The sequence below is a fragment of the Ceratotherium simum genome, chromosome 31 (assembly GCF_057802395.1).
Source record: "Ceratotherium simum simum isolate JZ-2026a chromosome 31, ASM5780239v1, whole genome shotgun sequence".
Classification (NCBI taxonomy): Eukaryota; Metazoa; Chordata; class Mammalia; order Perissodactyla; family Rhinocerotidae; genus Ceratotherium; species Ceratotherium simum.
In genome coordinates this window covers 19,465,320-19,482,600 of record NC_141930.1, presented here as the reverse complement: position 1 = coordinate 19,482,600, position 17,281 = coordinate 19,465,320, and the positions used below count along the sequence as shown (strand labels likewise).

Below are 17,281 nucleotides of genomic sequence, written 5' to 3'. Positions count from 1 at the left end.
TTGGCTTGTGAAATATTCAAGAAAGAGCAGCAGGTATCAGGTCTTTGCAGTAGAGGCTCCAAGCAGAGGTCTGGGCTGGGGATGTCCACAAAGAGACATCAACATAGAGGGGCTGGTTAAAATCACTGGAATGGATTAGGTTACCTGGACAGAGTATCCAGAGAAAGAATAACAGTGGAGAAACTGAGGACAGAAACCCTGTTATCCCTGCAGCATACGGGGCCAGAAAGGAGCAGAGATGGAGCTCTCCAAGATCAAAAGAAACCCAAGGAGATATTATTGTCTTTGAAGCCAAGGGACCTAGAGCAAGGACCTAGAGCAGACTCCACCCAGGCAGGTAACCTAAGAACTAAAGGTCAGATTGTAAGAAATAAGAATTAGAAAGTGTAAGAAATGAACTGGCGAGTCCAGCTGCCGCCCAGCTTCAGCCAGTTGCTACCACATTTGAATTTAGGCCTAATGGTGCAGAGCTTCCCTTTTTTTTTTCAGAGGAAGCCAAAACTGTGAATTTAAAAAAAAAGTTCTCAGTTCCTAAACGTTACCAATTAATTTAGATTTTTCTAGAAACAGTGTTTGGCTCAAACAAATTATATCTGTGGGTTGTATTTGGTCTGCCAGCCACTAGTTTCCAAATCCCTGAATCGTGTGGTTTTTTTCCAAATGAAAGAACAGTCAAAAAAGGTCCAGTAAGATAATGACTGGCAGTATCAAGATCATTGGTCTTCACGGATAAATCTTCTCCAGAGCCATTGCCTAGAGTGGTGAGGACACTGCTACATTGAGGATTGAGGAGTAAATGGAAGATGAGTAAGTTAGCAAGGGTAGAGACAGACACATGGTTGAAGGGAGAGAATGATCGCTAGGTGAGGGACACAGACAAGGGAGAGTCTCGGTTTTGTGCTTTGGCGCATTTTTTTTTTTAATTTTTTGTTTATTGCAATAACATTGGTTTATAACATTGTATAAATTTCAGATGTACATCATTATACTTCTATTTCTGCATAGATTACATCATGTTCACCACCCAAATACTAATTACAACCCATCACCACACACATGTGCCAATTTATCCCTTTCGCCCTCCTCCCTTCCCCCCTTCCCCTCTGGTAACCACCAGTCCAATCTCTGTCTCTATGTGTTTGTTTATTGTTGTTATTATCTACTACTTAATGAAGGAAATCATATGGTATTTGACCTTCTCCCTGTGACTTATTTCACTTTGCATAATACCCTCAATGTCCATCCATGTTGTCACAAATGGCTGGATTTCATCGTTTCTTATGGCTGAGTAGTATTCCATTGTGTATATAAACCACATCTTCTTTATCCATTTGTCCCTTGATGGGCACTTAGGTTGCTTCCAAGTCTTGGCTATTGTGAATAACGCTGCAATGAACACAGGGGTGCATGTATCTTTACGCATTGGTGTTTTCAAGTTCTTTGGATAAATACCCAGCAGTGGAATAGCTGGATCATATGGTAGTTCTATCCTTGATTTTTTGAGGAATCTCCATACTGTTTTCCATAGTGGCTGCACCAGTTTGCACTCCAACCAGCAGTGTATGAGAGTTCCCTTCTCTCCACATCCTCTCCAACACATGTTGTTTCCTGTCTTGTTAATTATAGCCATTCTGACGGGCGTCAGGTGATATCTCATTGTAGTTTTGATTTGCATTTCCCTGATAGTTAGTGATTTTGAACATCTTTTCATGTGTCTGTTGGCCATCTGTATATCTTCTTTGGAGAAATGTCTGTTCAGGTCTTTTGCCCATTTTTTAATTGGGTTGTCAGTTTTTTTGTTGTTGAGATGCATGAGTTCTTCATATATTTTGGAGATTAAGCCCTTATCAGATGTATGGTTTGCAAATATCTTCTCCCAATTGTTAGGTTTTCTTTTCGTTTTGTTAATGGTTTCCTTTGCTATGCAGGAGCTTTTTAGTTTGATGTAGTCCCGTTTATTTTTTCTATTGTTTCTCTTGCCTGGTCAGACATGGTGCTTGAAAATATGTTGCTAAGACCGATGTCGAAGAGCGTCCTGCCTATGTTTTCTTCTAGAAGTTTCATAGTTTCAGGTCTTACATTCAAGTCTTTAATCCATTTGGAGTTAATTTTTATGTATGGTGTAAGGTAAGGGTCTGCTTTCATTTTTTTGCATGTGGCTATCCAGTTTTCCCAACACCATTTGTTGAAGAGACTTTCTTTTCTCCATTGTATGTTCTTGGCTCCTTTGTCAAAGATTAGCTGTCCATAGATGTGTGGGTTTATTTCTGGGCTTTCGATTCTATTCCATTGATCTGTGTGTCTGTTTTTGTGGATGCTTTGGCGCATTTTTATCTCACGTTCAAAGTGAACAACAAATCCTAATTTTTTTTTTTTACGAGGAAAATTAGTCCTGATTAGTCCATCTGTTGCCAATCCTCCTCTTTTTGCTGAGGAAGATTGGCCCTGGGCTAACATCCACACCCATCTTCCTCTACTTTATATGGGACGCCGTCACAGCATGGCCTGACAAGCGGTGTGTTGGTTCACGCCCAGGGTCTGAACCTGTGAACCTTGGGCCACCGAAGCAGAGCAGGCGAACTTAACCGCTACGCCACTGGGCTGGCCCACAACAAATCCTATTTTTGTGTTTATAGGATATATTTGTTTCACTTTATGTGTGCATGATCTTACTATGCATTTTCTTCCCATTTTACAGCTGTTTTTTCACTTACAAAGAGAACGATCCTTTCCTGAACAAAGAGCTAGGTTTTATGCTGCTGAAATTGCGAGTGCATTGGGTTACTTGCACTCCATCAAAATAGTGTACAGGTAAAGGTTTTAAATGTTACTTGTAAATTTGTTTTTTTATTATTTTATTTCAGCTAATGTTCAGTTTTGCTTTTTTTTCCTTTTAATTTGATAGAGACTTGAAACCAGAAAATATTCTTTTGGATTCAGTAGTAAGTATTGTCTTTTAAAAATCTACTGGTTCTCAATTTTTGTTGTTGTTATGTTTAGTGGAAAAAAGTCAGCCTTGAAGGTTCCACACTGCACGATTCCATTCGTATAGCATTCTCGAAATGACAAAACTGTAGAGATGGAGAAAGGATTAATGGTTGCAAGGGGACGGGGACTGAGGGAATAGGGGACTGAGGCAAAGCTAAAGGGACAGCGCGAGGGAGTTCCTTTGTTTGTGTGGGATGATGGACGCTTGTCTGTCTTGATTGTGGTGGTAGTTACATGAATCTATACATCTCTGTTGCATAGAACTACACATACCTACACACGCACAAATGCATGCATGTAAAAAATAGTGAAAACTGAATAAGGTCGGCAGTCTAGTTAACAGTATTGTGTCAATGTCAGTTTCCTGATTTTGTTATTGTACTACAGTTATATAAGATGTCAGCATTGGGGGAAGCTGGGTGAGGGGTACATGGCACTCTGTATACTATTTCAGCAATTTCCTGTGGGTCTATAGTTATTTCAAAATAAAATGGTTTAAAAATTGTCAATTTATGTCCATGTATTGTTTTATCTTACTGCCCCTGTATTTGTCAGGGACATGTTGTCTTAACAGATTTTGGGCTTTGTAAAGAAGGAATTGCTATTTCCGACACCACAACGACATTTTGTGGGACACCAGAGGTAAGAAATACATCTCATTTGTCATTCATATAATCATGTGTAAAATGCAAAACTGAATCACAAATTGCATACACAAAATTTGAAATCAGAAAAGTAGGACAAAAAGTATTGTTTCAGCTTCCAACCAGCTGAAATATCTGATAATTATTCCTTCTGAACATTTAAAGTTTATTGATAATTGATATTTTTAACTGTGATTATGAGATGCCACAGATAACCCAGCAAAGATAAATTATGCTTATTTGTTTTTAATGTTAAAAGTTTACATTAGACTACGTTAAGCATTTTATTATATTTCTGATCCTATTTAAAACAAAAATCATGAAATCAAGTGATGAAAATGTCCTAAAATTAATTGTGGTAATGTTTGCACAACTCTGTGACTATATTAACAGCCATTGAATTGTACCCTTTAGATGGATGAATTGCATGGTATGTGAATATCTTAATAAAGCTAGTTTTTAAAAATATACGCTAAAGCATATATGGCAAAATATTAATGTTACCTATATTTAGGTCACAGCTTTATTGGTTTCTGTTATATTTTTCTATTTTTCTGAGTGGCTAAAAAATATTTTTTAATAAAATTGTGTTTATTTAACAGAAGAAAATAAAGCAGTGGATGTGGGGGGAGAAAATCACAAATCAGAATTTATTAACCAGAACATCCCATTCTCTAATCGTGTTAGCTAGCAGAAAATGTATCTTTCTATTTGAGACAATAATAATAATCCTTACAATTTATGTTAGAGCCTTGTTATTCTCACTTCACACACACACACGTTTAGTTTATTTTAAACTGTCCTAATTTTAATGTATTTATAGTGATCTTAGGTGCCAGGTAATATTTCATCATTATCATGGAGTAATTGCAAATATCATGTTGAAAATGTGTGGTAAATTGGCTCACATGAGACTTATAATCAAGATCAGAAACTTACAAGTGTCTATAAGTAACAATTATTTACTTGGAAATGTATTTTTTTATTCCTTTCTCTAATCTAACCCTAGCTCTTGTATGTGTTTGTAACCATTCTATTTTGGTTTATGTATGAAGATACATTTTTTGTGAACGTATATTGATTTCATAGTTAACAAAATCTTTCTTAAGTCTTGTAGTTTTTAGAAAGGGAATGCAAGTTTTTTCAGTCATTTAAATCTAAATGTGATCAGAAATTATTAAACCCTTTTTATTTATTTTGCCATTTCTTAGGATCACATATAAAAGCTTAAGAAGAATTTATTTCTTATATATATATTTCATGTAGGAAGAGGAAATATATATTTTGGAATCGGAAATTCAAATTCACCATCTTATATGTGTGAAATTGTGTTGAATTTAAATTTTTTACAAATTAAAATGTAAATAGCCATCTAATAACTTACACAACTTTTCTAAATAATATGTTAGAGAATTGCTATTGTAGTTCTCAAATAAGAATGCAATTCATTCTTTTTTCTTTCACTTTTGAAAATAAAAAAAAAAATGAATTAACAATTGTCACATTAAGAATTCTTTCTTCAAGAGAAACAATTATGAATAATGACCAGAGGAATTTCTAAATAATTTCTGAAATAAATTAATCTTATGAAAGACTTCTCCAAAATACCTATTTTACCTAGTTAATATTACAGATTCTACATTTGTTATCCTCTTCTATTTGTCTTAACTGCATCACAGTTTCTGGGAGAAATGCTTGAGTATATGTATTTTGAAAATTATTCCGTTTGATTCTGAAGAGTTCCACTGCCTACGAACCACTGACTGGTATAGGATGAAAATACCCAACCAATTGAAAATCTAGATAATATTTTTAGTGTAATAACAACACCTAAAATTTGTTAAATTTCTCAATTATTTCTAAATTTTGTCTTGAGTTGTTTACTGAGTTGCTCTAATATTTAATCTTTTCTATAGTACCTTGCACCTGAAGTAATCAGAAAACAGCCCTATGACAATACTGTAGATTGGTGGTGCCTTGGTGCCGTTCTTTATGAAATGCTGTATGGATTGGTATGTGTTTCTGCTCTTTCATTATTATTCCAATATATTATAATTGATTTGAGTGTTCTCTCTTCTCTCTATCAATAATCTTATGGACACTTAGGTAACACTAACAGAGCAGGAGTAACCTGGTTAAAAGAATCCAAAACCACATTAGAGATACGCACAAAAAGAAAAATTTTTCGTTTTGTTACTGATTCTTTAATATAATTATCTCTCTGTCATACTAATTACTACTTCAGGTCTTCTCATCTCACTCTCATTTTTTAGAAATAGACACCTAGTTATAACATTGAAATTATCCACTTTCATTCAGTTTACCCCAATCATCATTCTGCCTAATTTCAAAAAGATGGAGAGAAAAAAGATTTTCATATTTATCAAAAAATAATTCCTTTTGGTTTTTGCCTTGTATTTTGTTTTTATAGGATTTAATTAATACATTGGTGCTCCACTTTTTCCATCAATGAGAATCCTCTATTCCATTCACCATAAACACCATGCCTTGAAGATTTCATTGAAAAATTATGTATACTGTGTAATCAGTTTCCCCAGTTTTTATTGATTAAAGATGCAGAAGGCCAGCCAGAGCTTCTGATTACATGAGTAAAGTTGTTTTACCACATTGAGTTAATATCATTCTAGTCAAAAGCAAACAATTTAGGCATTTTAGTTAGCTTACATAGTCTTATAGGAATAAGATATGTTTTCTCTAGGCTTTTTGAATACTTGGAATAATTTCTAGACTCCTTTGTGGTCCCGTGAGTTTCCTACAGCCTCGTGCTGGAACAATGCACTCATGCCTCCTGCTGCCCACTAAGCTAAATACTGCCTTAGCCGAGACCTGAGCTGGGGCTTGTTTTTTTTTTGTTCTACTTTTTGTTTTGTGTTTTCTTTTTCCCTGAAAAGGGGGAGCTCTCAGTGAAATTCAACATATGTACGTTTTACAACGTTTGTTTCATGTGCTAACTTTGAATGATAGATTCCTATGATGCCAACACTGTCTCTTCTTTGCCCTTGACCAAGATCCGCTTGTGAAAAGATCTGGTTTTCTGGTTATGCTAGTGACCTAGAACAGCTGATAACCACTTTATACCTTACTCTCTTTAAGGGCTGGGTATTTGCCATCCTGATATTTCCGAATCCTTTGAATTTCTTTAGAGGACTTTGAAAGTGTAAAATATTATTGTATATAAAATGCAGTTGATTCAAAAGGGAACATTTGAAACATATGCTTCATTAATGAGACTTACATTAACTATTTAACAATAAAATTAGATTTTAAAAAGTAAAAAAGTTTTTTCTTTCCTATAAAAAAGACAGAAAAAGCGACAAGCCTATAACTCCCTTAACTTTAAAAATTTTTACTTTAAAACTTGTAACTAGATGATTAACCGGCTAATTCTCATGTTGAAGCTGTACCTCAGGTCTTCAGGCTGTGACAAGAGAATTTTAATTCTGCAGAGTATACCTATAATGCGGTCACTGCCACAAGTACTTTAGGAAGGAGCACTATCTTCAGGTTTCCATCTCTACCAGAAATCTCTGTTTTAATTAATATATTCTCAAGTCTCAAGAAATCATTTACTGTTTGATCTGTGTTGGATTTCTATTCCCAATAATTCTGTCATTATGCCTGTGGTGAGGTTGGTGGTTTTCTCTAAAACAGATACTATGACAAGTTTTATATAATTTACACCTGTCTGCAAGCTCTTATTGAACAGACTGGCCCTGATTCATTCAGTTAACATGTATTAAGCTCTACAGTGTGCTTTTAGAATCTCTTTGCATTGAGAGGCCACACTGCAGATGTACACGCCCAAAGAGGCCTGTGCATTTCTGCAGTTGTCCAGACCCAGCCTGCTCCCTGTAGATCAAGGTCGTATCCAGCTATTTTAACCCAAACAGTTTGGCTTAGTTCAATTAACACTAACTTTATTTTGCATTTTTTCCAGCCTCCTTTTTATTGCCGAGATGTTGCTGAAATGTATGACAATATTCTTCACAAGCCCCTAAATTTGAGGCCAGGAGTGAGCCTCACAGCCTGGTCCATTCTGGAAGAACTTCTAGAAAAGGACAGGCAAAATCGACTCGGTGCCAAAGAAGACTTTGTATGTACATCTTTCCCAGTACCAGCTGTATTGAAGCTTATTTAAAATTTGAAGATAAATCCTTATTTTATGTGGTGTTTAATGGAATGAATACAACTCTTAAAGAATAGCACCATGAAAAAGAAGCATGTCCCATCAATTTTCACAGTGTTTATTTAGAACTGCACAGTGTTTAAAGCACGTGCACCTGCATTTTTTCATTTGATCTTCATGACAATTGGATCCTCTCCTCTTCCTCCCCCACATCCAGCTTTCACATCATATTATTTATCTGATTTTTATTTATAAGAATTTTCCCTCCCCTCCCTTTTTAAAAAATGTGTCATGTACGTTTTTTGATTACCTAAACTTCTAAATCATTTTATTTAGTAAGAATTTATTAAATGCTTCCTGACCGCATGAGATAATGCCTTTTGCCTTGAACTATGATTAGTAACTTTTTTCCTGAGGATTTGGTGACACCTCCTTGAGATAATTATGGAATTTGCAGGTTTGTTTGGTTTTTTTTTTAAATCAGGATATTTAAATTGCTAGTGTAGTTACCACTGTTACATTAGTGTGTCAGTAAATTCATAAACTGTTGAGGAACATGAACTTTTAAATTCATTTAAATTTCTCAGAAATTTTTGGGGGCTGTTTATCAATCTTGAACTTGAGCTATGAATAATAAACTTGTCTGCTATTACTTTCCCCTCCCACACTCCTGGTTCAGCAGTTCTGTCGATGCTTTTCTTTCCAGCTTGGATTCCATAGTCCATTGTTTCAGTTGGTCTTGCTAATACTTCACACCTCCTTGCCACTTGGCCCTTTTATTGAATTCACTGGCAGAAATCGCAACACTGGCTGACTGGAACTGTCATCTTCTGGGCTGCTGAACAGTGCTGAAGGAAGTTGCACAGCTGGGTGTTTTAGAAGCACCGGGAAGTCATAGTCGTTAACCTCCTTTGTGCTCCACCACTGCCTGGCAGTGCTCCTTGTTTCTTTCTCCATCTTAATCTCCTCCTGTCTTAACTATTTCAGACGTTCTCTTCAAATTTCCAGATTCTTTTCTTTCCTCTTCACTTTTAGCAGATGATCTTGCTTCTAATTTGTAGGGAAAATAGACTCATCAGAGAAGAACTAACTCAGCCTCTTGCTATCAAATTTCAGACCGACATGCATCTGCTCTGATCATTTCCTTCTTCCTGTTATAGTGGAAAAGGTTAGTTCCTACCTGTGCACTGGATCTCGACCCCTTGCAAGGAACCCTGTGCATGCTTTTTTCTGCACAGCTAACTGCTCCTTTTGTTCTGGTTCCTTCCAATCAGTATCGGTAATTAAACATTATCAACTCTCCTGCTTCTTAAACCAAAAAACCCGCAACCCTATTGTCCTGCAAGATAATACTCTGGTTTTTTTGCTTCGTAGCCAAACTTGTTGAAAGTTTCTGTATTCATTCTCCCATCCCCCATCTCTTCTCATGTCTCAGTTTACTACAAAATAGCTACTAGAATTGCTGAATACTTCTATTCCTCGGCTTGCGTTCTCAGCAGCATTTAAACTTCCAACACTCTCTTATTTCCTAGGCTTCTGCAAGAGCACATACTCATCTCGTGCTTTCCTTCCTGTATTTGTGGACCCTCTTCCATAATCTCCTGTGTAAGCTCCTCTTCTTCATCCTGATTAGTTTAGTGTTGCAGTTCCTGTGATTGTCCTAAAATCCTCTTTTCTTCTGTGCTGTCTTCCTGGACAATCTCAGTTGGTCCTATGGCTTTGGTTATCTGTATGTCTTCATTTCACACATTTATATCTTTAGTCCAGTCTTGTGAACTCTAGACTCATAATATCTGCCTGTTCACCACCCCGTGGATTTCTTAAGAGTACTTCAAACACAGCATGTTCAGAATTGAACTCCTACTGTCTTCCTTCTGTGCTCCATTTCTTATTAAATGACATCACTGTCCATCTTGTTGTTCAGGTCAGAAATCTGAGTGTTATTCTTGACTCTTCTCTCTTTCTTACTTCCATATTCAACAAACAGCCAGGTCCTGTTGTATTTGCTGCCTACCTCTTTCCCGTGTCCAGACACTTCTCTCTCCCCTCACTGCTGCTGCTCTTTTCCTGGCATTGTCACCTGTTGTTTGGCTGTGGGAGTAGCTATTTTTCCTTTATCTGGTCATGACTCTCCAGTCCATTCCCAATTACAGTCAGAGTAGTTTTAAAAAACAAACTGGGTCGGCCCCGTGGCTTAGCGGTTGAGTGCGTGTGCTCCGCTACTGGCGGCCCGGGTTCGGATCCCGGGCGTGCACCGACACACCACTTGTCCGGCCATGCTGAGACCGCATCACACATACAGCAACTAGAAGGATGTGCAACTGTGACATACAACTATCTACTGGGGCTTTGGGGGGAACAAAAGAAAGAGGATTGGCAATAGATGTTAGTTCAGAGACAGTCTTCCTCAGCAAAAAGAGGATTAGCACGGATGTTAGCTCAGGGCTGATCTCCCTCACACACACACAAAAAAAACAAAAAACCCCACATTTGTGACATTCCCCTACCTAAAATTCCTTGACGGCTTCCCATAACCCTAGAATAAAATCCAAAATTCTTAATGTAGACCCAATATGATATGGCCTTTTTACCTCTTGAGTTTCACTTTGTGTAATAATCCCCATCCTTCCCTATACCGAAGCCATATGGGACTCTCATTTGACCTTTTTGCCACCTCAGGCCTTCATATTCTACCTGGAATGTTCTCCCCTCGTTCTTTTGTCTGGCTAATTCTTACTCATCTTTCATAACTCTGGTCAGACATCATTTTCTCTAAAAAGTCTCTTTAAACCCACCAAACTAGGTTGGATCCTATTTTATACACTCTCATGGCACCTTGCAGGAAAAAAAGCTGGAGTCAGTACTGTGCCAACTTTTGATAGTAGCAACCCAGAGTGGAATACTTTTTGGTAGTAGAGCTCATCACCCTGATTTTGCCTCTACCCTACTGTGTAAAACTCTCTTGCCTAACTTCTTCTTTACTTCCCCTGTTCAGATAATAATAATAATTCTTTATACCTGTATAATGCTTTATTCTTTTCATACCACTTTTATTTCCATATTTTCCACTGATTCTTAAAACAATCTGAAAAGTGTCTAGGGCAAAAATGTTAACCCCCTTTTACCAGTGAAGAAACTATATGAAGAGGATATAACAAGCAGGTCATTCTGAGTAACTCTTTCATGTCTGCTCTGGTAGTCTTTCTACTACACCATTTTAACATAAATAATATCAACATGTACCTAAAAAGAATTATTGAGGGACAATGTGGTCATGATTTGGCTTCATAAAATTCTTCAGTGAGTACTTAATATATTCTTCAGCATTAGTAAAAAATATGTATTTCTTTAATATTCTAGCTTGAAATTCAGAATCATCCTTTTTTTGAATCACTCAGCTGGACTGACCTTGTACAAAAGAAGATTCCACCCCCATTTAATCCTAATGTGGTAAGTATATATCCAAATCTTTCTTTCTAAAATAGTCAAATGTAGAACTATAGCTCATCATAATTTTAGCCATAGATCTCAAAATCTAACCTGAATGAAATTGAATCAGTACCTAAATATTTGTGAAATATGTCACTCCTGGTTGTCTAGTACAACTGATAACTTCAAGATGACCAGTAAGATTATAGTTAGATTGATAAAAATATCTTCCAGCATAGTAATTGTGGAGTGTTTCTTTGGAGCATGTATAAGAAAGGGGTGAGCTCAGGAGGTAAAAAAGATGCAAATTAAAGTAATTGTGAGGGATCATTTTCATACCTATAAATCAAGAAACATTTTAAGTAACACTAATGCACATATTTTTTTCTAGACTGATATAAAAGCAGGTACAGGCAACATTATTAATTTATTTTGGGGGTCACAAACATTGTTTATGGTAATGTAAATTGTTGTATTCTTTTTGGAAAACAGTAAGACAGTATTATAAAAATGTTCATATTAGCTTGACTTGTTAAATCTACTGATGGAAACATTTTACCTAAAGATAATTTTTTTGGAAAGCAGAAAGCTGCATCAAAAACCTGTTTATAGGGGCTGGCCCGGTGGCACAAGCAGTTAAGTGTGCGCTCTCCACTGCGGCGGCCCAGGGTTCGCTGGTTCAGCACCGCTTGTCAAGGCATGCTGTGGCAGCGTCCCATGTAAAGTAGAGGAAGATGGGCATGAATGTTAGCCCAGGGCCAGTCTTCCTCAGCAAAAAGAGGAAGATTGGCAGATGTTAGCTCAGGGCTGATCTTCCTCACAAAAAAAAAAAAAAACCTGTTTATAGTATTAACAATTTAAAAATTTTTGGAAATATGTAATAATAGGGAAATTGTTAATAATCATCGGTAGGCCAATAATGATGTTACTGTTGATGGCTTCCTATATGTACACAGGCATATATACTTTTATGAATTACAGTATATAATTTATTCCTCAAATAAGCTACCAAGTTACTGCTATTACTATTTTTATTATTATACATGTTTTATAAATGAGGATATGGAAACTCAGAGATGTCACGTAGCTGGATTAAAAAGTGGCAGAGCGAGGATTCAAATCTGTGCCAGATTCCCAAGTCATTATTATTTTTATGCTTTATTAGGATCTATTGCCTTTTCTTGATAAGTAAATGATAATAATGATAATAAATATAAAAATGAGCAGACACCTGGAAAATCCTTTTAGTGTTAAATGAAAACATGGTAATTATAATTTTCATGACTTATGATTATAGCAGTAAAAATAATGGATAACGACTGGAAGAGAATATAAACCAAGATTGATTTGGGGTTGCAGGATCATAGGTGAATTTGTTTTTCTTCTACTTAAAGTTTTTTGGTGTTGCTGTGAAACTCATGAAATACTTTTTTAGTAAATTAGAGCAGGATAAGGAAATCACTTCAGGAAAGTAAGTATTATTTAGTCTACTCAGATTTTGTTAAAGGTTGGTTTCAGTGCATAGCTCATAGCTGGTATTAATTAATAGGTGTGATGTTGTACACCTGTAAATGTAACAATATTTGTAGATTAACTTATTTCATGAAGCTCATCCAGAAGTGACTGTTTCAGAAGTGACTCCATTAGGGACAATTTCTGTCCCTAATTTCTAGAGTTTGCAGTAGGAACCTGGGGCCTTGAAGAATTATTTTATTTTTCTCTATATTGAGAGTCTTACTGAGTTTAGTTATCCAAATAAATGTTCATCAGGCACATTAAGGAGTTAGGGACTCTTTGTAAGCAACATTGAAACTGGAAACAGTGTTGACTTCAGAGTCAGATGCCTCCAGGTTTGGATCCCTGCTCTTCTATGACTAATTAATTAAACTTTTTAAAGCAAGACTCACAACCAAGAAACCATAAGAGAAAAAAATTGGTAAATTTGATCACATAAAATTTAGAAGTGTCTACATGGAAAAAACACTGCAAATTACAAATGGGAAAATTTCCTTAACACACATAAAGCATTCTTATAAGTCATTGAGGAAAAAAGACCAACAACTAGTAGAACTATAACAAAAGACACAAAATATGCAGTTACAGGAAAATAAGTACAGATGGCTTTTAAATATAAGAAAAGATGTGCAAACTCACTGACAATTGAAGAATGCAAAATAAAATCCTAACAGGTTACCGTTTTTCACCTAACAGGTTAACAAAGATCAGCAAGTTAGCTAGAGTATGATAAAGTAGATATTCTCATACACTGTTCTCAATACTTGTATCCTTTTACTTAACCCTGACAACAATCCATGAAATACTACTGTTATTTTCCATATAATACGGATGAGTTAACTTAGGCACAGAAAAAGTTAAATAACTTGCCCAAAGTTTAGTTAAAGTTGCAAAACTGGAATTTGAGCTCAGGCACTTTGAAGCCAGAACCCTCTCTCCCTCTTAATAAGCCATCTAGTATTATCCCTGTCAGTACTAGCTGTGAGCCATAAGGGCATTCACAAAATACTCAAAAAGTCAAGTAAAAGAACATTTGCCATCATGTATTGCCAACATTTATTATAAATTATTGTCTGCATGTCAGATTCTGGGAATTTTGTGTATTAATGCATCAGATCCTCACAACAACCTTAACAGGTAGGTGGTAGTATTCTTATTTTACAGAAGAGGAAACAAGGTCACAGAGATAGGGTAGTTTATATAAAGAATTATAACTAGCAGATCTCACAGCCAGAATTCAAGCCTTAGTCTTATTCTAGAGCCCAGCTTCTAGGGTTATACGTAAGAATTTTTATATATAAATAAATATAATTTCTAGCATTCTTTCTCCTCTGTGGGAGAGTATCTCATATGGAAGGATCTAGCATTCTGGGTTTCCCTGGTCTCTGCTGTTTGTAGACCTAGCAGGCTAACTGTATCCTTGGTTTATAATATTTGTTCTGAATCGTTATCTGTTAGACTTGATGACGTGAACATTTTAAAGATTCTCTTCTTAGAGCAGAGATAACCTAGAGTTTCAAGGATGGGTTCTAAGAGTGAATCACCTGAATTTGTATCCGAGTTTTCATCTGTAAATTCTTTGGAAGGGGAGAGTCCATTAGCTTGTGTCAGATTCTTAAGGGAAGATTAAGAACCCCTGCCTTCCAGCCTCAGCAGCGACTATGCTTCATTTCCCAGGTTCCTTGTTCCCTTAAGCCACTAGAGCTAAGGGTGTCATAGCAGAATGCCTCATGACCTCTGTGGCACCAGAAGAGTCACCTCTCACAGTTTTACTTAGAATCCCTTCATTCCTTCATCAGAAGGCTTCCCCTACCTAGAATTGAGCAACTGGATGGGCAGACATTTTATGGAAGCTCAAACACAAAATGCTATCCTGAAAACCTGCCTGAGCCTCTTTTCTAAACTTGAGGTGGTGATGGGTCGAGAGAAAGGGGGTCAGTGGCAGGGCTTGAGATTCAAATTAATGTAGGTAAGGACTCAGTTCTGTAGCCTTCCTCACTCTTGTCTCTCCTCCCGCCACCCAACAACAAGAACCTTAACTGTTAGAGGGACAGATAACCTCACCCGAACAGTAAATGTCAGGAAAGGAAAAGCAGAAAATGTTTCAAAGAAATGATGAAGTAGGAAGACATGTAAACTTGCCAGGAATAAATATACAAAGTCATAAAGGGGTTTTAACGAAGGACTAAAGGGGAAAAAAGCTAAGGTGAATAATTGTATGCTTTTGATGTTTTAGGCAGGACCAGATGATATCAGGAACTTTGATGCAGCATTTACAGAAGAAACAGTTCCATATTCTGTGTGTGTGTCTTCTGACTATTCTATAGTGAACGCCAGTGTACTGGAGGCGGACGATGCATTCCTTGGTTTCTCTTACGCACCTCCTTCAGAAGACTTATTTTTGTGAACAGTTTGCCATCTGGAAACCGTTGAGCAAATATAAGCCTATGGATGGGACTGAAACTCCTGTTTGTGAATATATTCAGATATGTTTAACTAGTGCCTCATTTTTACATGTAATGTTAAAAACTATGAAAAATGTATTTCCTGCTGTATGCAAGAAAATAGGGCATTTCAAAGAGCTAAGTTTTGAATTAAAATTTGTATTCTTGTTTATTAAGCTTATTTTTAAACAAATTTTAAAAGCTGTTGTTCTTAGCATTAACCTATTTTTAAAGAAAACTTGTTTGCTGATGACTGTTTTTTTCCCTCTAAGTTTACACTAACATATACCCAAGATAGACTGCTTTTCAACAGTCTATTTCAGTTCAGTTAACATATGTTAATGCCTTTGTAACTCTCTACTTTGACCTTTGTTCTCAGATCGGAACTATGCAATTGGTACATGGTTGTTTAAGAAGAAACCATATCTTTCCATGATAAATCATTGTTTGACATAATCAGTTCTTGGTAGGATTAAAATGTAAAAGCATAGTTAACACATTGGCTGCTAGCTAACACTTTGAATAACCATTTATTCTGCAGATCAAATTAAGAAGTAACAAAAGGAAATTCTTTGCTTTTGAAATACCAGTTCAAATTTTTGAATTATTTTTCCTCTGGAGGAAAAGTAAAAGTTTAATAGTTAGAAATTTTAAGTATTCCCAAAGATCTGAAGAGTAATAAAGTACTGCTGAATTTTTTTTTAGGTGGTGCCAAAAATGAATGTCTCTGTGTCATGTATTTATATTATAAATGCATTCTATTTATGTTCTTTTTGGTCCCTTTGAATGTTTAATATATTGTTAAGTAGGTCTAAATCTTGGTATTTGCTTTTGCAAATAGTACTTCAAAACTGTCTTCCTAATTGGTTGATAAGTGAAAAATATTGAACTTTCTACAGTATTTACCTAATATGGGAGTTACAAAGTAATATAGCAGATTCTGGGTCAGTATAAATGTATACAGTTTCACTACAATGTAACAAAAGTTAAAAATAATTCAGGCAGATGCATAGTCAGTATCTTATGTATCTTAGAAAAAGTACAGGAAACTGACAAAATCATATTAAAAACCAACTAACTTGTGTACTTGTAATTGTAAAAGAGAATACAGAAAAACTAAAAAAGAATGCTTATCTTGGAATTTAGATTCTTAGTTTACAGTAGAGATTATTAAACTCATATAGGAAACATTGTGAAAGAGTTTAGTGACCCAGTTTAGATGCTTCAAGAACAAGCATTCTTTCTGTGTATTTTCTCTTGAGAAAGAAATCACAAAAGCATTTCACACCAATACTATTTGGCTTAAAAATGTTCAGCAGAATGGGGGGAGGGAAGTGTGCTTTTGTTAGATTAATAATATTTGCATCCAATACACTGAATCTTCCTTTAGAGGTAAGACTTTAATAGCAACACTGTAAATATTTGGTTTATTTGGCACTACTGTAAGTTCTGCTTTTACACAAAGCTTTTTGCTTATTATAAAGCAAAATAAAAACTGTAGTTTCTTGTATGATTTTTTTTTACTCAGCTGATCCTTAATTAAACTGCCAAAAATTAAAGTGCAATACTGTATATTTTTAAGAACAAATTTAAAATAGAATGTTGATGTCTCTCAGATCACAAGAAATACAAATCTTATATAGTATAATAAACTAGCAAAATGATTAATGATCATCTAGTGCCTGTCATTATTTGAAATTAAAATTGGTGATGGTTTCAATAGTCATTACAAAAATGAAGTCAGCTATATAAGACAAAAATAAAATTTAAGTCATTCATATCCCACCATCTTAAAAGTATTTGAGCTGTTTTACCACATTACGTATAAAAGAATCAGGAATTTGGAGCAAAGCAAAATTAAAGGGGGTAAGAGATGGACATAGCATAACGTGAGCAATGTAAGTGCACAAGAATGCATGACAAGGACTTCCATCTTCTGGCTGTGCCTGTTAGGACCTTAGAAGTCTCCAAGTAAAAAGCTGAACGGACCGAAACATCAACAGCTCTTCTTGGATACAGAAGGGAGGGGAGGACACAGGGCAGAGAGCTGCCCCACAATAGGAGAGACAGACAAGCAAATATAGGAGTTGTGGTTTACTGAAGCAGAGGCTCAT

General features: G+C 35.9%; 1 protein-coding gene across 4 annotated transcripts in view; it reads left to right on the top strand.

The window, feature by feature from the left end:
- The window catches only part of SGK3 (serum/glucocorticoid regulated kinase family member 3), a 125,035-nt gene extending 108,200 nt beyond the window's left edge, over window positions 1–16,835 (top strand). For 3 of the 4 annotated variants that reach the window (XM_087420492.1, XM_004436251.3, XM_087420491.1), the window contains 7 exons: window positions 2,699–2,811; window positions 2,906–2,942; window positions 3,544–3,630; window positions 5,549–5,644; window positions 7,591–7,746; window positions 11,140–11,229; window positions 14,960–16,835. In XM_087420492.1, coding sequence (XP_087276618.1) covers window positions 2,699–2,811; window positions 2,906–2,942; window positions 3,544–3,630; window positions 5,549–5,644; window positions 7,591–7,746; window positions 11,140–11,229; window positions 14,960–15,130 — 750 coding nt within the window. In that variant the 3' untranslated portion in view covers window positions 15,131–16,835. Of the gene's footprint in view, window positions 1–2,698; window positions 2,812–2,905; window positions 2,943–3,543; window positions 3,631–5,548; window positions 5,645–7,590; window positions 7,747–11,139; window positions 11,230–14,959 lie in introns of those variants that run through there. The other variant, XM_087420493.1, reaches the window with a different exon arrangement.
- Window positions 16,836–17,281: the final 446 nt, after the last annotated feature.